At 41.8% G+C, this 27801-nt stretch overlaps 2 protein-coding genes across 2 annotated transcripts in view; both read right to left on the bottom strand.

Annotated features, from left to right (window-relative positions):
• The window catches only part of MCMDC2 (minichromosome maintenance domain containing 2), a 38755-nt gene extending 13909 nt beyond the window's left edge, over positions 1–24846 (bottom strand). The window contains exons 1-7 of the mRNA XM_072999000.2: positions 20167–24846; positions 19942–20072; positions 19793–19852; positions 17579–17774; positions 13343–13465; positions 11134–11241; positions 6777–6905 (exon numbers count right to left, since the gene is read on the bottom strand). Coding sequence (XP_072855101.1) covers positions 6777–6905; positions 11134–11241; positions 13343–13465; positions 17579–17774; positions 19793–19852; positions 19942–20072; positions 20167–20266 — 847 coding nt within the window. The 5' untranslated portion in view covers positions 20267–24846. The remainder of the gene's footprint in view (positions 1–6776; positions 6906–11133; positions 11242–13342; positions 13466–17578; positions 17775–19792; positions 19853–19941; positions 20073–20166) is intronic.
• On the bottom strand, positions 896–3458 carry LOC144589350 (uncharacterized). Its single transcript, XM_078393793.1, has one exon. The coding sequence runs from the start codon at positions 3451–3453 to the stop codon at positions 1117–1119; it is 2337 nt and encodes a 778-aa protein (XP_078249919.1). The 5' UTR covers positions 3454–3458; the 3' UTR covers positions 896–1116.
• Positions 24847–27801: the final 2955 nt, after the last annotated feature.

Here is a 27801-nt window from a genome sequence, read left to right as displayed (position 1 = left end):
GTTTCAATGGGGTTTTTAATTTCGTTTTATGATGTTTTCACTTAACGGCGATTTTCCTGGAATGGATTATTGTCGTTAAGCGAGGCACCACTGTAGTAGTAAAATGCTTTAAAAGAGATTGGCTGAAATGCTGATGCTTAGTGTATGTATACAAAGAAAACACCAAAAATTAAACAAATGAACAACATCTAAACAAATGCATAACATACATTATTAGTATTGGTGCTGTATGAAAAAGTGAATGCAGGAGAATATATCACACATTCTAGCCAACATGGGCTTTAAAGCCACATTATAAATAATTTATTCCTAAAATGTGAATAGTAATGTAACTGCTGCTAAATCACAAATTAGGAGATAGAGGGCAGTCTATGTTTGTTATTGCAACTAATATAGGAAAAATTAAGTGAACTATAAAAAAATTCATTTCTTCCATATTCAGCTTAAGCAGCAGATTGTCTTCTGGGATGCATTTTGAGTTATACTCTTGTGCCTTTTGAATTCCAAGTAAAATAGTAGATGCTTCCTAGAATACAGGTTGAAATACATGGCGTGTATTTGTTAATTTAAGCCCATTAAGCTACGTAAATCTAGAAATAAGATGAAACATGAGAACTAAGAGATCAAAAAGTACTTCGCATTTTATAGCAAATTTATTGGGGGAGAGGGCATTTCCCACCATATAGTAAGTGTGTGTGTTTGAGCGTGCGTATGCCTGTGCACATTCCAAATAGACAGGTTACTTACCTGTAACCATGGTTCTTCCAGTGGTCATTCTGTGAATTCACACAATAAGGGGTTAAGTCAGCGCCTGCGCTGGTCTTCTCGGAATATTCCAGAGCTCTGCAAGAGAAACATTGTCAACATTATCTATACTGCGCATGCTCCGCCCGCCCAATCCTCAGTTCCATTTATCCGCCATATACTATGTGCAAGAGATCTGCAGATATACAGTGACGGATAGTGGGGAGGACGGGCGGGTTTGTGTGAATTCACAGAATGACCACTGGAAGAACCATGGTTACAGGTAAGTAACCTGTCTTTCTTCTGCGTGGTCTTCTGTGAATGCACACAATAAGGGGTGAGTAACAAGCTGGCTTACCGGTTGGAGGGCCGTCACTGGAGGGCAGATGCAAGGACAGCTCTCCCAAATCTTGTCTCCTTCCTCGCTCTCATGTCAAGTCTATAGTGAGAGATGAATGTGGAGACACTTGACCACGTAGCAGTTCTGCATATATCGGGAAGATCAACTCCACGCAGAAGTGCTGTAGAAGAGGCCACTGCCCTAGTGGAGTGGGCACGGAGACCTTCTGGAGGAGGCTTGTGTTGTAACTCGTATGCCAAGGCGATTGCTGAAACCAGCCAACGAGAGATAGATGAGGAGGAGGCTGGTAAACCTTTTTTGTGTCCAAAATAGCATAAAAAAAGTTTAGGTGATAACCTGAACTCTTTGGTACGTGCGACATAGAAAGAGAGTGCCCTCCTTACATCTAGAGAGTGGAGCATGCGTTCTGTTTCGTTAGTAGGTTGTGAGAAGAAGGTAGGTAGGACCAGTGGTTGATTCAGATGAAACTCTGAGACGACTTTCGGAAGGAAGGATACGTCCGTATGAAGAATGACTTTATCATTAAAGAATTGTAGAAAAGGTTGATCTGCTCGCAATGCAGCCAGTTCACTAGCACGACGGGCCGAGGTAATAGCCACCAGAAATAAGACTTTTAACGATAGTAACTTTAGAGAACAGGTAGCCAGAGGTTCAAAGGGAGGGCACATGAGTGCCCTGAGGACCAAATTCAAAGACCACTGGGGTACCAAGGGTTTGAATGGTGGTCTAATGTGAGAGAGTCCTTTAAGGAAGGCCTTGACTGTGGGATGAGAGAACAGACGTGATGACGGTGATTCTCTGGGTTGAAAGGAAACAATTGCAGAGAGGTAAACCTTTAAGGTGGCAACAGATAGCTTAAGGTCAAACAAGTAACGAAGGAACTGAAGCACAGTAGAAAGCGAAGCTGGGACAGGTGATAAACCTTTCGAGTCAGTGAACTTGATGAAACTCCTCCACTTATAGGCATATAGTGTGGAAGTAGAGGCCTTTCTGGACTGATCTAAGATCTCCTTGATCTGCGGGAGATCCTCCACGCTGTGAGGCGGAGAGTGTGGAGATCGGGATGGAACACCGTTCCCGCATCCTGTGTGATGAGAGCTGGGAAGCTGGGAAGTCGCACTGAGTCCACTGCCATGTCCACTAACGTCGGAAACCAAGGCTGCCGAGGCCAGAAGGGTGTCACAAGTATGGCTTCTGCTGACTGATGATGGAGTTGAACCAAGGTCCTCTGTATTAGCGGGAATGGAGGGAAGGCGTAAAGCAGGCCCTGCTTCCAAGATAGCATGAAGGCGTCTCCCAGTGAGTTGCGGCCTAACCCCGCTCTGGATGCGTAGAGAGGACATTTCGCATTCTGATGCGAGGCAAAAAGGTCTATCAGAGGTCTGCCCCAACGTTGACAGAGTTGGTTGAACACCGACATGTCCAGCTCCCATTCGTGCATCTGGTCTAGACGACGACTGAGCTGGTCTGCAAGAAAATTGTCCTCCGTGGATAGATGAACTGCTACTGGGAATATGTGGTTCTGGTAGCACCATTCCCAGAGAGTGACCGTGAGAAACAGCAGAGATGGAGAGTGAGTGCCCCCTTGCTTGTTGATATAGTACATGGCCGTGGTGTTGTCGGTGACTACTTGAACACCACGGCCGCGTACTAGGGGAAAAAAGGCTTTCATTGCTTTGAAGACTGCTAGAATCTCGAGGTGATTGATATGAAACGACCTTTCCTGATGAGACCATAGAGCGTGGACACGACGGTGGCCGCAATGCGCTCCCCAGCCCGTGGGGCTCGCATCCGTGGTAATCTGAGCCGTGAGCCGTAGAGGGCGGAATGGACGACCCACCTGCAGATGTGGGGGGAAAGCCCACCACTGGAGCTGTTGTACTAACTCCTTTGATACCAGCAGCTTCTTCCCTTGATGATCCTGGAGAGGATTGAAAAGGGTTAACAGCCATATCTGTAAGGACCTGAGTTTTAGACGAGCGTGGGAGACCGCGGAAGTCGTGGAGGACATCAGCCCTAGAAGATGTTGGGCATGTCTCGCCGATACTGAACGACCGGGGTGAAACTTCCGGATGGCGGTGCGAATCTTGTGTATTCGTTGACGTGGAAGAAAGATGCGCCCCTTCCGTGCATCTATCTTGGCACCAATGTAATGTACCACCTTGGATGGAAAAAGGCGTGATTTCTTGTGATTTACTGTGAGTCCTAAGCCGTTGAGGAGGCGTAGGATGAACTTGGTATCTCTGAAGGCCCTGCGCCTGGATGGAGAGACGACTAACCAATCGTCGATGTATGGGAATACGTGAATGCCGTTGAGTCTGAGGTAAGCCGCCACAGGAGCCATGCATTTTGTGAATGTGCGAGGCGCTGTGGCGAGGCCGAATGGAAGAGCGAGGTACTGGTAAATTGTGTTCTGGAAGACAAATCTGAGGAACCTTCGGTGATCTGGATGGATGGTGATGTGAAAGTAGGCGTCCTTCAGATCTATGAGAACAAACCAGTGTTTCCTTTTCAGGAGGTGTGTGATGGACTCCAACGTCACCATGCGAAATCGACGAGGGAGCAGGTAAGTATTTAGGTCTCTTAAGTCCAAGATGGGTCGCATGCCGCCATCCTTTTTGGTGACGGCAAAATATCTTGAATAGAAGCCGTTGGGTATATCTGCTGTTGGTACTGCTTGAATGGCTCCTTTTTGAAGTAGAGAGTGAACCTCCTCCTCTAGGATAGAGTTTGATGCAGTATACTGTACTCTTCCCAAAGGAGGATATTCTGTAAACTCTAGGCGATAGCCGGAGGAAACAATCTTTAAAACCCAGGAGTCGCTTGTAATAACTGACCAATTTCGATAATATGGCTGAAGTCTTATGTCTGTGATGACAGGTGAGGGGTAAGCTAGCCAGTCAAAGATATTGTTTGTGTTTCTTGGCAGGTGGCTTGAAGGTCTGACGACGTTGCGACGTGTGGTGCGTACGGTAAGTAGATGGAGCGGAAGAATTTTGAGGGAAAGTGGACCGGGAGGTCTCTCTGAACTGTCTGAACTGTTGGGAAGGTTGACTGTACTGATTGGAAGAACGTTTCCATTGGTATCTGTTGAACTTTGGTTGTGGCTGAATGTAATAGGATTTGGCAGTTTTCTTAGCCTTGTGTAAGTCCTCAAGGTGGTTATCCGTCTTTTCGCTGAAAAGACCAGTAGAATCAAAAGGTAAATCCTCCACCTTAGCCTTTACATCCTCAAGGATGTTAGCAGCACGTAACCAAGCATGTCGACGCAGGTTAATAGCAGTGACGAGGATTCTAGCTGATGCTTCCACTGAATGCCTCGTTGCAATCCTCTGGTGCTTGGAAACCGTCTGGGCCTCCTCATAGGTGTTTAAAAAGGCTTGTCGTGCATCTGCTGGCAGCATGTGTAAAGCTGGCAAGATTTTTACCCACAGCTGTTTTTGATACGCCCCTAGGGCGGTCTGATAATTAGCGACTCTGAGTATAAAGGCGATTAAAGAGTAGATTCTTCTACCAATTAACTCAAGCTTCTTTCCCTCCTTGTTCGTGGGGACCACATGTGCCCTTCCCGATGGTTTGGTGCAGCTGGTCTCCACTATAAGAGAATTTGGGATAGGGTGCTTCAAAAGGAACTTAGCATCCTCCCCAGCAATTTTATACATGTTCTCTGTCCTCTTGGGTAACGGTACAGCTGCTGAAGGGTGTTCCCAAAATTCTTGAATGATCTTCAATAAGGTAGGAAGAAAGCAAAGGCTAGGAGGTGGTGACCGCTCTTTATTAATATCCCCAAAGATGAGGTCTTCTTCTGGTGGTGCAGGTTCGTCGACGCGCAGCTTAAGTGTCTTAGCTAGTCTTGCCAGCATTTGTGAGTAAGAGGAGAAGTCTTCTGAGGGTGAGGAATCATGAGGATTGCCCGTATCCGAATCCACCGTCTCTCCCACTGGTAGCTCATGAGGCGTGGGTTGAGGAGGTGGTTCTTCCTCTGACTGGGATTCTTGCGAAGAAAAAGAAGCATCATCATCCTCAGATGAAGGCTCATGCCCTCTCGTTCGACGTGGAGGTGGGGGCTGAGGCATGACTGGAGGGACGGGTTGAGGAAGAGGAGGTGGAGGAGGAGGCGGCGCGGTCGGCATCGACGGAACCGTAGAAGGCGGAGCAGTGGGGGGGGCTGGTAGTGGAGGAGGTGGAACGATGTCCCTTACTCTCTTCTTATGTCGACGTCGATGTTTTCTAGGGGGGGTCGACGATGGAGAGGAAGAAGAAGAGGGGGAAAGATAAATGTATCTGACCCTCCGACGGCGATGACGGCGGTCGGTCGATGTCGACGTCGAGGAGGAATAGGATCGGTGCCTGTACCGACGCTTGTGGCGGCGACGATGGGAACCGGAGGAGGAGGAGTCAACCGACGTCGACCTATGGCGACGTCGAGAGCGTTTGCGGCTGTCTCTGCTGTCTCTATGAGGTGAGACAGAGCGATCCCTGGAGCAATGCTTCCTCTTTGCCGTCTTCTTCCTCGGTGGCGAGGGAGGATGAGGAGGTAACGGCGATACAGATGGAGCCGGTGAAGCCCGCCCGGAAGACACGGGGCTAATCGGGGCAGAACCCAAGCTTGTTGTTGCTCGAACAAGCTGGCTTGGCGTCGGAGAGGGAGCGCCAAGGGGTATAGCCGGCTCAGGCTGACGAGGAGGAAGGGGGGTAGCCGCCCCCGATGTCGAGTCCTTGTCTCTCGACAAATCCTCCAGTACAGGCGAGAGAAGGTCGGCAGATCCCGGCAAAGCTTGGGATACAGCGTCCTTTGCCTTTGTAGAAGCCTTAGTTTTTGCCTGTTTTGCAGATTTCACGGATTTCGCGGGCAGCGCGAGCTTGGACGTCGAAGACTTCTTAGAAGGCTTCTTAGGCTTTTCAGGTAAGTCCGAAGACTTACTGGCTACTGTAAGGCCCGGAGCACCCTCAGAATGGGGGGCTGAGGAGGTGGAAGGAATCTCCATAGGCGAAGGTTGGGAGGCAGCCAGGGCTGAATTCCACAGGTGTAATCTTAGCCTCTGTTGTCGAGCCTTCAGAGCTGCCTTGGTAAATGCCTAGCAGTGTTCACAACTCTGGGCGGAATGGGATTCCCCCAGGCAAAAAAGACAAGTGTCGTGCCCGTCCTGGAAAGGGATTTTGCCCGAGCAAACGACACAGCGACTAAAGGGGCCCGAAGGTGGAGGGGGCATAGGAGAGGCGAGTACTCGCAGCAGCCGTTGAAAAGGGCGGGAAAAAAGGGCGAGACTCACAAGCGGTAAACGGAGCAGCCGCTGAGGAAAAACAAGTCCAATAGGCAAGAGACGAAGTCGTTAGGCATGCAAGGGTCGAAGAACCGGGAAATCCTGATGAAATTTAGCAATAAAAAGGGCGAAAATAGAGGAGCTCTACCGAGAAGAACCATTCCACACGGCGGAGAAATGGAACTGAGGATTGGGCGGGCGGAGCATGCGCAGTATAGATAATGTTGACAATGTTTCTCTTGCAGAGCTCTGGAATATTCCGAGAAGACCAGCGCAGGCGCTGACTTAACCCCTTATTGTGTGCATTCACAGAAGACCACGCAGAAGAATCAATTTGTTATTAGAGTCACTAATATTCAGTCAGGTTGAAAATACATGCATCTACTTTTACTGTCCTGTGGTCTTACCTGTTATACTAGAACAATGTATGCTGTTGGCTTCCAGGCAAAGTGTGACTTGCGTGGAGCTTTGCATCGAGATGGGAATTCCTATAACTTTGTACCTGTTCCCTAATTTCATTGTATTGGATAGTTCTTCTGTAAGAAACAAATAGGTCTGAGGATTTACTAAATGACAGAACAATCCAAAGTGGCATTGCGGCAATCTGTGGTGGAAGATTCACCAGTTACCAGGTCTTGCTGGGTCATCCCAGTTAGCTGAGGTAGGAGGAAAAGAGCCTTTTCGTATTTTTGCCTTGGCAGTTGCTCATTTTTTGTCATTTTCTGTCACAATGAAGTTAACGGTAGCTTCAGACTGGTATAGGCCCAGGCTTAATCTGGTGTCACACCAGGGGAATGAAGGGACTTTCTAGTGTGACCACTATTTATAAGCCTTTTACCACTGAGTAGGATTACCACAGTCTTTTTATTTTACTTTATTTTTATCCCAACTTACAAATCATTAGAAGACATGAGACATGAGAGAACTTTGGACAGAGTGGGTGGCATATAAGTTAAATAAATAAATAAATAAATAACCAAAATCACAATAAATTGGAATATTAGGATTCAATTAAACATGCCAATATTAGAAATTGTTCATTAGATACAGTTAAAAGCTGTTGAAATAATGGGGAGCTGTGTGGTCAATACAAAATAAAATACAATGCAAGAGTAGGTGCTTTCTTTATAGGCCACTAAAAATCATTAAATAATATGCATCATACAATATGTGGCCTTGATCTACAAAAGCTTGTGTATTGTATGTTGATTTTTTAGTGGTTTATAAAGGTACAGTATTGCCTATTTCTGCATTTGTATTTTAGTTAAAAGACAGTTAAAAGCACAAGAAAAATGGTATACTATTCCAGCCTAGAAATTCATAAAGGCATGCGGTTTCCAAAGACTTACTTTTGAAAGATGGTTTCTGCTTGCCAGCAGAGAAACAATAAGAAGAGAGTCAAAGTAGACTTACTTGGGAATGAGGTCCATGGTCTGGATACAGCCAACAAAAATACCCCCTTGGGACCAAGAGGAGACTCTCCTCTGAAGATCTCACAAGCAGTGGACTATTATAGAGGAAACCACAGTTCTTCAAATAGCCTGGACACAAGCTACATAGGGATTTATAGGTGGCATTGGGCCCAGAAATTGACTGGTAGCCAGTGAAATTATTGTAACATGGAATTTATCCTGTAACCAGCTCTAGTCAAGAGTCTGACTCACTGTTTGGAAAGCTTCCAGTCTTCAAGGCATCCCCTTGTAAAGTGTGCTACAATAACCTAAGGGAAAAGTAACTAAGACATGTAGGACGTATGTCACTACAGCAAGACAGGCAATTCTAGGAGTTCATGTAACTGGCATACCAGCTTTAAATGTGGAAATGGACTCGTGTGTGTGTGTGTGTGTGTGTGTGTGTGTGTGTGTGTGTGTGTGTGTGTGTGTGTGTGTGTGTGTGTGTGTGTGTGTGTGTGTGTGTGTGTGTGTGTGTGTGTGTGTGTGTGTGTGTGTGTGTGTTCGGTGCTGTCAAGTAGGAACCAACCAATTTATAGTGACCTGAATAGGGCTTTCAATGTAAGTGAGCTGTTTAAGGAATTAAGGTTTAACCAGTTCTGCTCCCCCAGTGAGTTTCCATGGCCAAGTGGAGATTTCAACCCTTTTTCTCCAGACTCCTAGTCCAACACTATGTCCACTACACCAGACTGGGAATTTAAACTGTCAGTTTAGAACAGTGGTTCTTAACGTGGGCGATAATGCCCCCCAGGGGGCGATTTCATTTTTCAGGGGGGCAGTAGAACGAAAAGGGGCAGCATGGGGGTGCTGGAGCAGAAGGGGGGTGGTAGGGGGGCGCTGGAGCAAGCCAAACCTGTGAAGATGGCTGCAGCCTTTTTACAATGTGCATGAATATATATTTTCCTCCAATCTTAATTTAGTTTCAGAGTTTTTGTCTTGAAAAATTTAGTTCCTGCATTGCGTTTTTTTTTTATGCCCTTTTTATATTTCTTTTTGCGTCTTAAAATTCGATTGCAACTAAATCATTAAATGTTACTTTTTGGGGGCATTTCATTTTCTTGGAATTGAATTTTTTTTCCAGGGATCATTGGATTTAAGTGTAATAAATAAATAAATAAATAAATAAATAAATAAATAAATAAATAAATAAATAAATAAATAAATAAATAAATAAATAAGATATCATCACCATGGCGAGGGGGGCGATGATAACTTCCTCAATGGCTCAAGGGGGCGTTTCTTTCAAAAAGGTTAAGAACCACTGGTTTAGAACTAAGACAAATTCTTTGGAATTGAGGTTAAGCCACTATGAATATGTAGTAGGATTCCAGCTGTCCATGTGTTTGAAGAAATGTTCAATAGAAATTTAAAGTACACTTTATAATACACAATCTAATAGGGCAGTGAGACAGTTAACTGAAGGCTGAATGGAACTCCCCGCCCCCTGTACCATCTACAGCACTATCGTGCTCAGCCTGATTAAGAATTACACACATTGAAAGCTAGCTTCTATTTGTAATTTTAAAATAATAATTGCATGCAGTCAAGTTGATTCCAACTTATGATTACCCTTTCCAAGATTTTCTAGGTAGGGAATACGTAGAAGTGGTTTACCATTCTCTTCTTCTGGGGGCATCCTGGCACTACATAGTTTGCCCATGACTATATAGGCTGGTTGTTCTCACAGGAGACACAGTGGGGAATCAAATTCCCAAACTTTGGCTCCACGGCCAGGTATCTAAACCACTGAGCTATCCAGCCAACTTTGTAATTTTTAGTGGTCTGGTAAAAGTATCACTCACTCTTGATTTTGGATTGTATGCAAGGACCACGTGGCTCCCCCCCCCTTTTTTTGTCTTTTGTTGAAATTTAGATAGTGACTGTTTATCTTTCCAGCCTATATGTCAACTATAATACCATGAAGAATCCATTTATACTGACCACCTGTTAGATTATGTTCTGATAACACGGACTTTTAACATTACATGAGCATCTGAAAATATCAAGGGCAGAAACCATTTCTTTCAGACGAGTTGTGCAGTGGACTATAGCATGAGTAGCTTGATATTTTTTTTACTTGCACAAGGAGGTGTCCAGTATGGTTCTAGTGCACAAGCAGAAATCCCATATGGGACATTAACAGTCTCTACTTGCATAATAACAAGCAGAAAGATTCAGTGTTACAATGCCAGTGGAGGTTTCTGCTCTGCCACTGCTGAGCAGAAGATTTTTTTCTAATAAAAATTAGTATGTATCATGAATTCTGAACAAAAGAAATCCCCTACAGACCTCAGCTACTTTATATAGAACATTATGTGTCTTATGTCACCATCATCTGGCTGAACTAGCCAGCTTCTTCCTGAAAAGTCTTCATGGTGTCCATGTCCCTGAATCATTTTAACAGAATTGTCTGCTAATTCAGTGTTTTGATATATAGATAAGAACATTTTAAAAAGATTAAAAATGTTAAAGATATCCCATGATACGAAGAAGAAAATCCTTATCTAATGAAAGTCTGACTTCTTAGCAGAAGCTTCTCTCTATTTTGGGAGTATGCACATTAGCTTGCTTTGTTTGGTGATTGTTCAGGATTAAAGGGAAGGATTATTTTGAAGTCTTGATTCCACAAACCAAGTAGAGCCTTAGTCATGTGTCTCAAACATCAATAGACTTTCAGATCTGATTACAGGCTATTGATAATGGCTGTTTCTGGTCTCATCTGTATGTAGCTAGAGCAGGTTATTTCACACAAGTGCTGAAATAAGCCATTTGAAAACTATAGAAACTAAAGTACAAAAATAGCCTCATCTGCCTTCCTTTATTATTATTCTGAATATGTGCAGCTGGATTACTGAAATCAGAAATAGCAGAGATCACGAGGGGAACAGCAAGCTAGAGGAAGGAAATTACAAAATAAAAGTTACTATACGACAACTTCACCATAGGAAACTAAAAGGAGGAAGTCAAATTCTGATAAGAACAAGATACTGCTGAAGTAGTTTATTTAATAGAAGGATTTTACATTTTATTTTCCTTTTTTAAAAATACTTATCTCTTGTCCAGATATGACACATACCTTCTTGTGCAAACTTGGAAACCATTCAGCCACATGGACAATGGGCCACTGCACAAGTGGAAGGAATGAACAGGATTTTGCCAACAAATCAAATATTTCACATTTTTTCAAAGGCATTCAAGGAATGTAGAAATATATTATAATTAAATGTCATTCAAATTTTACATAACATTCAGTGCTTGTATATATAATAATGTTATTGTTCTTAGTCATGCAATACAAAATAAATTAACTCACCTCTTAGAAACACAGTCAATGACTGAAATCTGAAATGCATGCTACTGGTTGAAAACCCTTGAAATGCCTTAATTGCTTTGGTATCAATCATTTCAACTACCTGTTTATCTTAAAAAGAAAAGCATAAGGAGACTACTACATATTTTTAATGAATCAAAGTTCATCCCAGGTTATTTGCTCCAATGGGATTAGATTAAAAATGTTAAGGAACATTAAACATTATAGTTTAAAAACAGACTCCCTCTCCATACCCCTTTCAAAAACTAGTGACATATATGCATTATCACATTCAGATACCTTTAGGGTACATGTTTTGTAAGTGCAGCTGTGCTTAAATAGTAAATCTCCAAACAATCCAGATGAGATTCTTCATGCTTAAGGAATAATCCAAGCTTTCAAGTTTCTAAGCTTACACCCATTCAAAAATTTCAGTGGGACAAGGCCTAGTCCCTATGAGTGATGCTCTTAACAGTTTAAATTTGTGGTCAAATGGAATGGGAAAGCAAAACAGGAGGACTAGGCTATAACCATACAGAGAATCAGACAATGTCTAAATGCAGTGATATCACCCTATATTTCATCTTTCTGATTCATTTAAGATCTTATAGACATTAGGTGGCTGTAAGAAGGTCCAAGGTACAGGGCAACTTGATGCTTAAAAAAGGGCTAAGGCTCTAGTTAACTTCTACCAGAACAGAGCAAAAAAGCAGGAAGCTCATGCTATAGTCTTATTCTTTTGTGGTCAGGTTATGCCAATAGGTTTGGTAAAACAATCCTCATATGTTCATAGGGTGATGAAAGACCAAGCACTTCCAGAGGCCAGTCAGCTTATTATAGCCAGATCAGGAGGGCATTTACCTCATTTCCCCCCTTAGTATCCCCATTTCCTCAGCCACTGACATTAACGGGGAAAAAATAAGTATGCCAGGTACTCTTGATTGCAAGCTAATTCATGATAAGCTCAGGAAAACAGGGGAGCTTTGAGCATTTTGGATCAAAGCTTATCACTGACCTGTCCTTATAAGATCCCGTTTCAGGCTGTGCCTCTGGCAGAAACACTAGCAGTGGTATGCCTATGTCTTAAGAGTTTTCCTTGGGTTTACTGGGAAGTCTCAGAAATGTCATCCCACCCAGAAGAATGGCATTTCTTTTCCATTTAGTAACTAGTGAGATGCCCTTTTGCTGGTTTCCAGAGTGCTCTATCAATTTTCTGTAAGTTAGGCACATGGTTAGTGAAATTTTGTAAATATCTGCCTCCTGATTACTAAGATTAGCTTGGAATAAAGAGTGCTCTGCACACATTTGCCTCGAGGTAAGATTCAATTTTTTGAGCAATTTCCTCCCACAATATAACATGGTGAAGAGTATCCAAACCCTCTAGAAGTGAGTTTTCAGGGAAGGCATGGAAAAGATTTGTGGGAAACATCTCCCACACAATTGAATATTTATTAACAAAGTGGAAGCTACAAGCCAAACTACAGTTTAAATTTCATATCTCAGTCCTAATATCAATATTTTTTTGGGATGTTGAAATGGTAGTAAATAGGCTTGGGCATATCGTGAGAATGGCTGATGGTCAGATTCCAAAATATCTCCTGTATGGAGAATTAGTGAAGGGAAAGCACCCCGGAGGGAGACCACAGCTGCGATACAAGGATATCTGCAAGCGGAAGCTGAAGGTCCTAAGAATGGACCTCAACAGACATCTGAGCATTCAGCCTGGAGGCAGGCAGTGCAGCATGGCCTCTCCCAATTTGAAGAGGAACTTGTCCAGCAGGCCAAGGCAAAGAGGCAGTCCCGAAACCAGCAAAGTCAGGGAGCTGGACAGGGGACAGACTGTATTTGTCTTCAATGCGGAAGGGATTGTCACTCTCGTATTGGCCTTGTCAGCCATACTAGACGCTGTCCCAAGACCTTTGTTCGGAGCATGTTACCACAGTCTCTCGAGACTGAAGGATGCCTACAGGAATTCTGAATCCTGAAACAATCTTACTGGTCAGATTTCATTTTATACTGAGTCCCGGATGTAGGACACAGTCAAATTAAAAAGTGCTACAAGGCCTATATAAATCTAAAGAGGATCCAGTACAAGCCCCCACTTACACTCTTTTTTCATTCTCTTGCTGCCCAATAGCACTGCACCATAAATAAAACAAATGCAGTGATTAAAATCGTATCTTTCAGTACAAAAACATTGCATAGGTTTTACCACCAAGTACTCGATACTTCATATCTTCTCGCAGCGGTGAAGTACATAAACTGCATACAAAATCATGTCTCAGTGTTGCAGATTCTGTAGCACCAGGTGTATGAACTCTGACATAATGAAATCCTAACAAAAGCATAAAAACACTACATTAAATTTTCTACAATTTCACAGAAAGGTAAAAACTTCTATTGGTTTTAAGCTTCATTCATCATCAAATTGAAACCACTCTCTGACAATCTAGCCCTTTAAAGAATTGTCCTGTAAGTGTTGAAAACTGTGGCATCCTCTTTTGTGCATTACACAAAACTAATCAGTTTTGTGTAATGCTGTTAATTATCTATAATGTGTATTGCAATATCCATTACACCAAGACTCCCTCTGAGATGGTTGCACATAGAGCATATCATGAGAAAAAAAGATTCACTAAAAAGACAATAATGCAAGGAAACATTGAAGGCAAGAGGGAAAGGGGAGAACCAAATATGAGATGGATTGGCTCCATAAAGAGAGACAGCCTTGAATTGCAATAGCTGAGTAGGACTGTTAATAAAACACATTCTGGAAGCTACTTGTTCATAGGGTTGGAGTTGACAACAGCACATAATAGCAGTATTGAGAGATTTGTCTGCAAGGGAAAGGGAATAAAATTATAATATTTAAATTTTGAAATGTATGTACAGAGATACACTGGGGACTCATTATCTCAGCATGGTGGCCTGACATTTCAGGCTGGGACACCCCACAACTTCCATCATGAACTGTCTGTGGTTATATGTTATTCATTCAAACCCTGTTGCTGTGGATTATAACAATGAGGTTGCTATTCAGTTTCTTAATTGTTGGGTATTAGACATTTCCTAACTGAAACAGAATTTACAAGTATGTTTACCTCATACAGGGTAAAATGCCAAATATATGGATGTTGATTGCTTGCAGGGAATCACTATATTAACTAGCAAATGTATTACATTGGATTTTTTTATCTCTATCAAACTACTACATTGGTGTGTGAATGTTCTTCAATTTAGTCATGTTTTATAACTACAATTAGCCATAAAAAGTCTAGATTCTGAATAGATCATATAGACCAGATGGGTGGGATATAAATCAAATAAATAAATAAAATATAAATAAATAAAATAAAGATCTGGTACAGGAATGCCATGACTTGTGCCTACTAGTCACTTTGCTAACAATGCACATAGTCAGAAAATGTTTTTTTTTAAGTTTCTCTACTTGAAAGGTACTGTGTGGTTTTTCAATACTGTTGAGATAATAATAATTTCGCATGCTTTCTAATACTGGATCTCAATGAGGATGCATGCGGGTGACACCAGTCTGAAGATCTGACACCATTGCTTTAAACACAGAGATTCAAAGGTGATTCTCAAGCTGCAGAGCTACAGTCATGTTACAGGTATCAAGGTAAACCTATGCAATACAAATAGCACAGTCAGGTGTGTAAGCTGTATCAGAGAAAAAAGTGTTGGGTCCTGCCCCACCTCCTCATCTGAGTGGACAATTACACAAGGAAGGTGGGGAGAGGAAGCACGCTGCAGCAAGGGAATGGGTGATCATATGGAGAAGGAGCGAGAGGGAAATGTACAGCAACTGTGGAATATCTGTGCAGGTGCCGTCAAACTGGGCAGAACTGGCAAACCACAGATCATGTTCATATCTAGAAAGCACCAAACACACTGATATGAAGTATCTGATGCATGACCTGACTGGGAAGGGGACTACCAGATTATCTACTGTCCCACGGCAGGGATGACAACAGATGGAGTTACATTTCCACTAACACAGCTGCGCAGTTTGAAGGTGCTTCTGGATTCATCCTGAGGCTGGATGGCCAGGTCTCAGCGATGGCTAGGAGTGCATTTCCACAATTAAAACTAGTGTTCCAGCTATGTCCATTTTTTGAGTGATCTGATCTGGCCACTGTGACACAGACCCTAGTTACTTCCCAGCTGGATTACAGTAACGTGCTCTATGTGAGGCTGCCAATGGAAAGTATCAGGAAACTTCAATGGGTCCAAAATGCAGCAGCTAGATTGCTGACTGGCCCAGGTTACAGGGATCACATAATGTCCCCTGTTGCAGCAGCTCTACCGGCAGCTGATCAGTTTCCAGGAACAATTCAAAGTGCTGGTTTTAACTTATAAAGCTCTAAATGGCCTGGGTCCAAGCTATCCCAAAGACCATATATCCCATTATGAACTGGCTCAGGTGTTAAGATCATCAGGAGAGGCCTTTCTCTCAGTCCCACCACCTTCATCTGATGGGGACATAACATTTTTTATTGACATGGAAGAGGGCCTTCTTTGTTGCTGCTCCCAGACTTTGGAATTCCCTCCCACAGGGGTTTGACTGGCCCTATCTTTACCCTCCATCTGCAAGCAGGCAAAGACTTTTCAGTCAAACTTTTCCTGAGTAAATAACTGCTGAGTGGGTTTTTTAAAATGGATTTTTGTACTTCACTGCATTGAATGTATTTTAGTGTTGCTTATGTTTTTTGGTGTTGTATTCATTATCCTTTTAGTATTGTATACTCATTTTACTGCAGTGAGTCCTGGACCCTTTTTGCACGGCAGGAGAGGAAGTTGAATATGTTCCATATGTGTTGTCGCTAACACATTTTTGGCATCACCTGGCAGGACAAAGTTCCAAATAGAGTAGTCCTAGAACAAGCTGGAATTTTTAGCATGTATACATTACTGAAACAGCAGCGTCTGCATTGGCTAGGACATATCGTCAGAATGGGTGACAGTCAGATTCCAAAATATCTCCTGTATGGAGAATTAGTGCAGGGAAAGCACTCCAGAGGGGGACCATAGGTGCGATACAAGGACATCTGCAAGCGGAATCTGAAGGCCTTAGGAATGGACCTCAACAGATGGGAAAGCTTGTCATCTGAGCATTCAGCCTGGAGGCAGGCAGTGTAGCATGGCCTCTCCCAATTTGAAGAGGCACTTGTCCAGCAGGCTGAGGCAAAGAGGCAGGAAACCAGCAAAATCAGGGAGCTGGACAGGGTACAGATTGTATTTGTCTTCAGTGTGGAAGGGATTATCACTCTCGTATTGGCCTTGTCAGCCACACTAGACGCTGTTTCAAGACCTCTATTCAGAGCATGGTTATTATTTATTTATTCTATTTATATCCCGCCTATCTGGTCTTGCGACCACTCTAGGCGCAAGACCAGATATGTTACGATAATCTCTCGAGTCAGAAGGATGCCTGCAACTCATTGTTACTAACGTAAGAGCTGTCTTTTAATGATGGAAGCCACCTTGGATCATTTTTAAGGAGAAAGGTGGTTTAAAACTATTTTAAATAAATAAAATTAAATAAATATCTTAACAAAGACATTATTTCAAAAACCTGTGGAGCACATTGGGATTTTACGGGTGTCACATGCAGACTTGACAAGGGCTGCTGAGATAACAATCTTGCATGCTTTCTAACACTTTGTATCAGTTGGAGGAGGCTTTTAAGAACCTGAAAGGAATCTTGCTGACTAAGCTATTGGTAAAGTTCTTTTTCCTGCCTATAGCTTGTGCCTTAAATTTCTTGTTTGTTTGCTTTGCTTGCTTTCCTTCTCTTCTTTCCTGATCATTGAGCATCGAGGGGTGTCTTCCACATGTGGAGAATCAATTTTTTCCTATTTTTCTACTGACTGTAAACAGCAACTGTATTTTCCCCCACTTAAAATGCTTCTAGAGTGATTTTTAACATGTAAAGGGCTAGTCACTGTGAAAGGGGTGAGCTACTGAGACCTAAGCTGTTCTTTCATGTTTTGTCTGTGCAGTTGTTATTTGTACATGATATTCTGCTAACTGAGCTGTAAATGGAATCAACTAAATTATCCAATTATTTTATTTTGAACTATAAGGATTTATTATATAATTCCGCTTATGCATAATATGTTTTATTGTGGTGAGGGAAACAATAGAAAAAATTAATACAAAGGGAATTAACCTTCTCTGCTTCCTTCTCAGTTACCCTACGAGTGCCTCATGTCAGTGGGAAAATAATATTGTGAAGCAGTGTTCACATGAATTCATGTCTGGAAATCACTCTACTAGCAATCACAAAATACTGATGTTCTCACAGATGTGTATCCAATGAGACTTTTCTAGCAAAGAAATAACAGTACATTTTTTAAAAGCTACGCTTACTATAGCAGTTACTTTAAAAAGAACAGAGCCTGAATTCTTTGTTTTAAGTGTGGCATACCTTCAGAAAATGGACACGTTTCTTCAGAACAAACAAATCTTGCTCCTTGTGTATATTTTGTAACAACAGTCACTTCAACCACTATTCCCTCTGTCATATAAAATCTCTGAGAAGTGTAATCAAATGGAAATTTGCAGAGATTGAGAACATAACCAGGCAAGGAAGGTAAATGTGTTATTTTCAGAACTATGTTCATCTATAAAAAAGAAGGAAAAAAGAAAACAAATGTTCAAGATAATGCTCATTGCAAGCATTGAAGAACAATACTTACAATGTAACCATGGCAAGAAGTTTGTATAATTGAAGTTGTGGAGTGTGAGGTTGCCCTGGGTTTGGTGAGGAAGGTCATGCAGAATGCAGCTACAAGACTATTGACAGTGTGTTATATCATGACTAAAAGAACTGCACTGGCAGTGGCTACCAATAAGCTACTGTACCACCATGGCTGATAATTTCACTGTTACCTAATAAGGACCTAATTCATTTGGGATTAAATAACTATAGAGATTATCTCTATATTTATGGGCCTGTCCAGTCTCTGGATTGCTGAGTATGAATGTTTACAGTTGCTACTCTCTGACAATACCCCTTATATTGCAAGTGGCCAAATTCTGTGCTGCAGCGATAGTTATTCACGACCAGATGTTCGGGTTGCAATCTAAGACGGACAATGTAATGCTTTTATAACATAATACTTGCTGAGGTTTCACCTATTTTAAAGATATAGAGTCAGCTTAGCTGATTATGTTGTTATGAATTTGAAAGGAGGGGTTGATCTATCATGATTTTAATGGAAGAATGTATAATTTTGCTTAGTTTTATGAAATTGCAATTGGATTTTAGATTCTCCTGCCAACCTAGCAGTTCGAAAGCATGTAAATGCGAGTAGAGAAATAGGTACCACCATGGTGGGAAGGTAATGGCGTTCCATGTCTAGTTGCACTGGCCACGTGACTACGGAAACTGTCTACGGACAAACGCTGGCTCTATGGCTTGGAGACGGGGATGAGCACTGCCCCCTAGAGTCAGTCACGACTGGACTAAATGTCAAGGGGAACCTTTACCTTATTTTAAATTGTTCTGGTCTTGCTGGTCTTTGACCCTAATAAAGTTAATGAATGAATGAGTATGAATGCTCCTGAAGCGTCCACATTGATACTGAATTTTATTGTGTGACTACAGCAATAGAACATTTAATGTTGAAGCATGTGCCTTCTGCTGCTCTCCCCTGTTTGTGTGTGTGTGTGTGTATGTATATGTATACACACACACACAACTGGGAAATAACAAACAGTTAGAATGTTCACTAACAGGTGACTAAGCAAAGGCCAAAAGCCAATGTCCCGAAAGTGGAGTGTGATGGATCTTTCCTCATAACTGCACCAGAAGGCAGAAAACCTTTTCAAACTGATTTTCAGGCAGCACTGGTGGCTGTGGGTGTTGCCAGAAAACTAGTTTGAAAGAATGTCCCTGTCCTCTGGTGCAGGTATGGGGGTAGTTCCAAGGACTGTAGCAGGAGCAGAGCTCACTGCTCACAGACTCCACTGACAGTATTGCTCTTGAAATTGGATGTAACCCCATATGTGGAGTTGCTTCTTTCATCCTTTTCAGAAGGCTGACTCTTCAGGGATGCACAGTGGGGAACTGAACTCCCATCCTCTGGCTCTGCATCGAGATATCTAACTCACTGATTTGCTTCATTTAGGTTTTACTTCATTCCTTCACCTCCTTGGAATCTGAGTAGTTGTTTGTTTACTTGGTTACAGGCTGGTCTTGGATACAGCTTAATGTGGTTTTCAGCAAGAGAATATCCTCAAGTATAAAACTGTGTTGCCGGAGAAACAAGGCAAAGCTCACTCATGCTGTAGTATTCTCATTTATTGTATTGTGAATGCTTGGCAGTGAAAAAAGCTGAGAAGAAAAAATGATTTCTTAAAAATGTGATGTTACTGATGGATAGGGTTTTACAAATGCCACAAACTGCCAGAAAGACAAAACAATAGGTCTTTTATGTTTACTGCTCCAGGAAATCTGTTCAGATATTGTAAAGAAGGAAAGCACCCTAAACCTGGATACAGAACCCATAATGCTGACTTCCATTAATACCACTTACCTGTGGCATTCTGCAAGCTGAAATATCAATTATTCTTACTCCATTCATACAATAACAATAGAATCTTTACAATCAAAACCTTAAAAGCAGTGCAAACCTACCTGAGCTTCAGTCTGTAGCTGTTCTATTAGTGACAGTGTTTTAACAGCTGTAAAACATACCTATAATTCAAACCCAGATTCATTTTGTAAGAAAACAACAGTTTATAGCAGTCATGCAATGTTTGATCAAAATGTGTAAGATTTCTTACAGATTGAAATATTTGTGTGGCCTTCACAGGTTCATGTAGAACATAGTTTCCAAACATAGCATCCAATTCAGTAATATCAGATGGATTTATTGATATAAGAAACCGAAATACAGCATAACTTTGTTTTGAATCTGTAAGACCAGACAGCAACAAGCATTACTATTACTCATACACCAATTTAAACTAAATAGCTCTAATCTTTCAACAGTATTTTAATGTTACCACTGTTATATAGCTTGCAATCATCTACAAATTTCTGAAGGCCACCACTCCTGTCAAGATAAATCAAGGCAATTTCCTTCATTCTCAGAAGATTCGGTTTCATTTTCCCTGGATGGCTTTATATGTAATACTGGAATAAATCAGAGATGTAAAAAGGATCAAAACATTGACACATAGACTAAGAACAATACTATACAAACTACTGTTTATTTTTTTTTGAAAAGGTAAAGAGGCTAAAAATGTAAAACTTGCTTAAATTCCTCAGGAGCATCAAAGAACTGAAGAAGATAAATTTGGTACAAAATATTCATTCCATTAAATTATAGCAGAATCCTTTTAACTGATAAGTTAATTTGAAATGTTTAGAATTTAAATTCTTAACAAAATTGATTTAATAAATTTCCATACACATCTGAGATGATTTCTCATATGATTTTTAGGTAGATATGCAGTGAATTTTTTTCTTAATCTTTAAACAACCCAACCAACGCCCCAAATGTAATAGCCTCAATAAACTGACTATAAATAAATTCATGATTGGACGACCAGTGTTTGACCAAAATTTTAAGGCATGTTATTACACAATATCAATAACACAATACAGTATATATATTATACAATATATTATATAACACAATATTATGTCAATAGTATATATTTTTTTTCAGGTTGGGTATTTTTTTTTCTTTTTGGCTTTTGTGTAGTTCCAGTCAGAACTGAATTTCAGAACAGGGAACTCTTCATATATTTTCTTAGAAGTATGGGACAGCTCCCTTCTTCATTCTATATACATTTTCCTCCAGTGGTGTCTCTTACCCACTTGGCCCTCTCACTACTTTAACAAATTTTAATTTTAAATTTTAATTTCATCAAAAATTTCTTGTTGAGTTCATTTCTGCATTCTCAGTGATGCGTTTTCATCAGTGGATATAGGCCTTATTGCACTCTGCTTATCTGAAAGACAACCAATCGCTTCTTGGTTTGTTAGGTGACTAGCTGAATAGCACCCTAGACCAACAGTTTTTTTGCAAGTGCCATGTTCATACCCCTGCCTCCAAATCCTCCTGTGTGTGTTCTGACATCACAATGGATGCATCAGCTTTCCCTTCTTGCCACTGCTAATGTTGTTCCTTCCTTCTCTATATATTTGAAGCAGGGCAACTGTCTTCCCATATAGATGTTATTTCAAAATTCCAGTGCATGAATTGCTTGTGTGAAAGTAGTCACCGATGCACAAGCAGACAGTTGACATTCTGTACAGTTACAGTATTAATTCCCCCCAGCCCCTTAAAAAAGTCTGCATTTTAAAGATGAGATCATCTTAATTTCCCCCCTTTTTTTGGTTGGCCCCTCCAAATCAGAATACTGTAACATCCAGAATGCTTTTCTACTCAGGGTGAAGAATTGGGCGGGGGAGGGTGCAAATAGCTGCATCTCCTTAATTTTATCAAATGGTACCTCATGTGCCAATGTGTGGTAGACAGCCCCTTACAACGTAAAATCTATAGTTGTATGTGACAAAGAGTAAATGTTTTAATGAGAGGGATCTTCTCTTAGAAATGTCATTCCAATGGACTAGGGTGGGCAATCGCCCCCAATAGCTACATTTATCTCTTCTTTCAAAAGCAAAAGTTAATCACCACAGACTGGTAAGAACAGTCAGCAGAAATAATTAGAACTGTAACTCCTGAAGAACAAACATGACATGGTTTGTCCCGCCTCAGACCTGCCTGTCTTCCCTCACAATGCTCTTCTTCTGCCACTTCTTCACTAGCCTTTCCCTCAGTGATAAGAAGACATCTGTCTCTGTTCTGTGTCTCATTCTGAAGAACATTCTGACATATGTCCCAAAGTTCAAGGTACTTTCTCCACAAGTACCACCCATCACATCTCCGAAATTAAAAACTGAAAGTAAATGCCCTCTCTAGCCTATGATAATCTGTTGCTTCGTGATCTCAACATTCTAGGTTTCTGTTTAAAAGCTCAGTAAAACAGCTAAATAGCATCAAAAGCATGAATTTTTACCTCAGAGTGCTTAATTAAAAAACACATTCATTCATTCTGATTACCATCATACTAAATTCACTGTCTGTCACATATTCAGGTTTCACATGGCTGTGTTCAGGTTTGGGCCTACTGGTTTAATTGTCCTTTCTGTACACATAGATAGTTGCTAAACTGTGGCAAAAATTGCATATCTCATTACCTTTCTGTTTTCAAAAGACAATGGATTTGAGGGATAAATGAAGATTATTTTATTATATTCATCCAGAATGAATGAGCATAAAACGTGTAATTAGGTCTCCAAATTAAACTCTGATTTTAAAAAATTATTATTGAACAGTTACAATCTTTGTAAGGCTTTTTACTGAAATTGTTACCAGGTACTCTGATGCAAAGTGACAACCAGAGAATAAAGGCACTCTTTCTTAGTTCTGGGCAAGAGAATGGGCTGAGAGAAACATGTTTTTCATTTCCCAGAGGACAGTCTATTTGATATGCCTTTTTCTTTCTTGGGGAACAAAGGTGGGATCCTGGTGAAACAGAGATCCACTGAAGGACAATGATGACTTCTAGATAAACATTTTGATTGTGTTAGGATTAAGCGTTACTTGTTCTTATTAGATCTAAGATCAAAGCTTAAAAGTATTTATTTCATTTTTTTACTTTAGTAAGCTTTATACATTTAAAACTTTATCCTTTAAAAAAGTATCAGTTGTAGAACTGACAAGAAAATACACTTCTCCTTAAATTGCACTTGTTTCAGCAACATGGTTTTGTTTATACACAGATTTTTTAAAATCAATCAATCCATCAAGCAATCCATCCATCAATCAATCAGTCCTGTGTTGCTATTCATCTCCAGGAAGTAGCCTGAGAAAGATGGGTCTCAGATTTACCAAGGCTCCTTTTGATTGTGGTGAGGTGACCCCTGGTCCAATGGTGGTGGCCCAACTAGCCCCCTCTCCTGGCACGGCAGCTCCACATGGCGGCTGAGACATACTGTATAGTTAATACAGTAAACTCACCTGTTCTGTATGTTTGTGTGTATGTTTATGATTTGTAGTTATATTTGGGGGCATAAGAATTACATAGAGATTTTGAAGTAAATGAGGGTCTGGCATCCCTAACCCCCAGCATTCTTGGAGAAGTGTACTGCAATGTAATGGCCTCCATACTGTTACTGCATTTACATTGTGTGTTTACTAATAGATTGCTTTAACAAGAATGTGTTTGTAGAAAATGCAGTATATAAATAAACTGAACATATATTGTTGTTGTATCAACATACCAGTTACCAATAATCTCTGCTGCTATCCTGCAAACATAGAATTATAGAGGTGGAAGGATTCCTAAGCGACATCAATTTCAGCTCCTTAATAAAGCAGCAAATGCTATGGCACCCCATGCACATCTATGCTGTCTTGCATGGGAAGCCTTGATCCTAACAATCATGAAGTCAACATGAAAATGTTCTAAGAAGCTAATGTCTTGCTCACATTGAGCAAAGAGGTTGTTTAAGTTAAGAGAAATATTCTCTTCCATAGTTTCAAAAAGAGGCTGCTGTGAAACCTAGCATTATATATTTGCAGTCCTCCAAACATTCACAGATCTTGCTTGCCGACAAAAGATTTACTGGCCCAATTCAAATCAGTGTAGAGACCAAACTGGATGGGAGGCCAACTTTGTAACTAGCACCTGGGTGCTTGCTTTTTTTTTCTTTTTTTTTTTAGTGAGTGTGTGCATTCTTCAATGTACGAGGGGATGCTGATAATTATTGAGCCTTTCCCAGAAAAAAATGAGCTAGGAAGCTGTAACTGCCACGCTATTCTACATATTTCCCCAGGAAGTCAATGCATTTGTGACATCTGTCTTGCAGCTTCTTAAGTCCCTGCAAATAAAATTCTTCCAACTGTTGGTGCAACCACTCATTTGCAGCATGAACAGTCCCAAATTGTTGTCCCTTTAGGTGTTTTTTGAGTTTGAGGAACAGATAATAGAAGGCGCCAGATTGGGAGAATAGGGTGGATGGCACATCACTTGAAAGTCTAAAGATGTCAGTTTTGCCATTGTTTCACCTGCAGGGTGTGACGAGGCATTGTTATGCAACAGGATGACACCTTTGGAGAGCTTTCCTTCACGTTTTTCCTTGATGTTTTGCCTCAACTTCGTCAATAAAGTACAGTAATATTTTGCATTGATGGTTTAATCCTGTTGGAGGTAGTCCACCAGCAGAACTCCCTTCTTATCCCCAAAAACTGTTGCCATTTGCTTCTGCACTGACCTTTGCATTCGGAACTTCATTGGCCTGGGGGAACCACTGTGCCTCCATTCTTTAGACCACTGGTTCTTAACCTGTTACTCAGATGTTTTTGGACTGCAACTTCCAGAAGCCTTCACCATCAGCTCTGCTGGCTGAGGTTTCTGGGAGTTGCAGTTCAAAAACACCTGAATAACAAAGGTTAAGAACCACTGCTTTAGACCATTCCTTTGTCTCAGGATCATAACAGTAGATCCATGTCTCATCACCAGTTATCAGTTTGTCCAGGAAATCTGACTCATTTCTTGCAAAATGTTCCAAAACAGCCACCGATGACTCCACACGTTTCCTCTTTTGTTCGGTTGTCAAAAGTTTGGGGATCCACTTTGCTGCCAGCTTTCTTATTTCCAAGTCGTTGTGGATAATGGTGTGACAAACCCCAGACCTACTGGGATATGCCACAGTTTCACTAGGCTGCCACCAACCATTCCCTGTAAGGAGTCACACAGACCAGGAATGGATTTTTAACAAATAAAGGAATAAGGTTTATTTAAACAACACACAGGGAAAATAAAATGATCAAGGGAATAAGATACAGTAACGTGGCTTAGTCTCAATCATACATACACACAGTTTGGTTCACTCAGAACACTTTACTTGAAGCACAGACCCTGAACCTATCAGTTCTGGCTAACCATACAGACACCTGAACCTATCAGGTTGGTACTGACTGACACACAGTAGTACCCTGTCTGACACACAGACTCCTACTCAAGCTTCTTCTCTCAGCTCTTCTCTTCCAGCTTCTTCACACAAGCTCCACATATATATACAGTACAGCCCCTCCTCCTGATGTCCCGCCTTCCACTCCCCATAGGATGGAACTTTCCCTCCAAACCCATGACAGACAGGTAACATCAGTGCTGTATGTAACACCTCCCCTCTTTATAAGTTGTTTTGTAGGGGGAAAGCTAAGGTGCTTTTCACCAAAAAACAACCTGGATCCAAAACATACTAAAACAGTTATATAATAATATACAATACCATACTTACTTATACTTACACTCTATTAGGCATTTAAACATTTACCATTTACAATACATCCAGTTACCTTTATTCATACAAACCAACATGTTTAATAAACAAGCACATTTAACCTTTGGTCACCAAAATATATACATAGTCCATGTTCCTTCGCCGCCTTCATTCTTCGGGTCTTCTTGACAAGGCGTCAGCAACACAGTTCACTGACCCTCTGACCACCTTCACTTCAAAGTCATAGTCTTGCAGGTTTAAAGCCCACCTCATAAGTTTACTATTGTGGGTTTTCATTGTCTTTAACCATTGCAGTGGTGAATGGTCAGTGCACAGAATAAAATGTCTTCCCCAGATGTAAGGCTTGGCCTGCTGGATCGCGTAGACTATGGCCAGACACTCCTTTTCCACTGTTGCCAAATGTCTCTCACCTTTCTGGAGTTTCCTACTCAGGTAGGACACTGGATGCTGGTCACCATTCTCATCCTCCTGGCAAAGAACTGCTCCTACCCCGCTGTTAGACGCATCGGTGTAGATGATGAACTCCCGGTCGAAGTCTGGAGCATGCAGCACTGGATAGTTGATGAGGGCCTCCTTCAACCTCTGGAACGCCTCCTCACAGTCGCTGGTCCACGGAATGCGGTCATCAGTCTTCTTCCTCGTCAGATCGGTCAGCGGTGTCGCTATCTCGCTAAACCTCGGGATGAACTTTCTGTAGTAGCCCACCAACCCAAGAAATGATTTGACTTTTTTCTTGGTGTTGGGTCTGGGCCAATCACGAACTGCTTCTATCTTAGCCTCTAGGGGTTTTATCACTCCTCCCCCTACTATGTGACCCAAGTATTTTATTTCTGGGCTACCCAGCTGACACTTGCTCGCCTTTACCGTTAGCCCTGCTGCACTTAACCTCTGCAGCACTAACTCCAGGTGTTTCAGGTGATCTTCCCAGGTATTACTGAAGATCCCTATGTCGTCAATGTAGGCCACAGTAAAGTCACTGAGCCCTGCTAAGGTCTGGTCCATCAGCCTTTGGAATGTGGCTGGTGCATTTCTGAGACCAAAGCTCAGGACTTGAAACTCATAGAGACCAAAAGGGCTGCAAAAGGCGGTCTTTTCTTGATCCCTGGGATCAATTCTTAATTGCCAATATCCCTTTACCAGGTCCAATGATGAGATGAACCGACAACCCCCTATGGTTTCAATCAGGTTGTCTAGCCTGGGCATTGGGTAGGCATCAGGAGTGGTTACGCGGTTTAATTTCCTGTAATCTACACAAAACCTAATGCTCCCATCAGGCTTGTCCACTAGGACTATCGGAGAGGACCAAGGACTAGAAGAGGGGACGATTATGTTCTCCCTAAGCATCTCGTCCAGCTCCTTCCGCACCTTGTCCCTATAGGGTCCCGTCACTCGGTATGGGGATACTGCTTGCGGGGGTGCATCCCCGGTGTGGATCCGATGCATCACTCCCTTCACTATCCCCGGCTTATTTGAGAACACCTGTTGATATTTGCTGAGCAGCAATCTTAGTTCTTGCTGCTGGTCTTGGGTGAGTGCAGGACTGATCTTTACCTCCTCTGGGTTGTATTTTACTTCCCCTCTACCCTCCCAGAAGGGTAATTCAGCTTCCTCACTCTCAGCTGCTTTTATCGCAAATAAAACCCTCTGTTCCCCTCTGTAGTAGGGTTTTAGGGCATTCACATGAACCACCCTCCTTGCTTGGTTCTCCTCCTGCTCTATAAGGTAGTTCAGGTCTGACATCTTGGAAATGACCCTATATGGTCCTGCCCATTTGAGCTGCAGTTTGTTCTCTCTGCAGGGCCTAAGCCAAAGCACTTCCTCCCCTGGGTCAAAGTGCCTCTCTCTAGCTTTGTGGTCATACCATGTTTTCTGTCTGACCTTCTGAGCTTGCAGGTTTTCTGCTGCTAGCTCTAGGTTTCTCTTTAGGTCATTCATCAAGGTGTCTATGTATGTCACAACATCTTGTGGGTCATCCTGGGTGATCTGCTCCCAATTTTGTTTGATTAAATCAAGGGGCCCTTTCACCCTCCTCCCAAACAAAAGTTCAAACGGACTGAACCCGGTACTGGCTTGTGGCACTGATCGATAAGCAAACAAAAGGGATTGCAGCTTCTGGTCCCAATTGTTTGGATTCTCTGCCAAGTAAGCCCTAATCATGCGCATTAGAGTCCCATTGAACTTCTCAGTTAACCCATTACTTTCAGGGTGATAGGCAGTGGTTTCCTTGTGCTTAATTCCACAGATTTGCCATAAGCGTTTCATGAGCTTCGATGTGAACGATGCGCCCAAATCTGTGATTATTTCTGAGGCAAATCCCATCC

This window comes from Pogona vitticeps, chromosome 4, assembly GCF_051106095.1.
Source record: "Pogona vitticeps strain Pit_001003342236 chromosome 4, PviZW2.1, whole genome shotgun sequence".
In the NCBI taxonomy this organism is placed as follows: Eukaryota; Metazoa; Chordata; class Lepidosauria; order Squamata; family Agamidae; genus Pogona; species Pogona vitticeps.
This window is presented reverse-complemented; position numbering and strand designations above follow the sequence as displayed.

Excerpts from the sequence above, each read along its gene's own strand:
- LOC144589350 (XM_078393793.1), bottom strand. The coding sequence starts at position 3,453 with ATGCATGGCTCCTGTGGCGGCTTACCTCAGACTCAACGGCATTCACGT.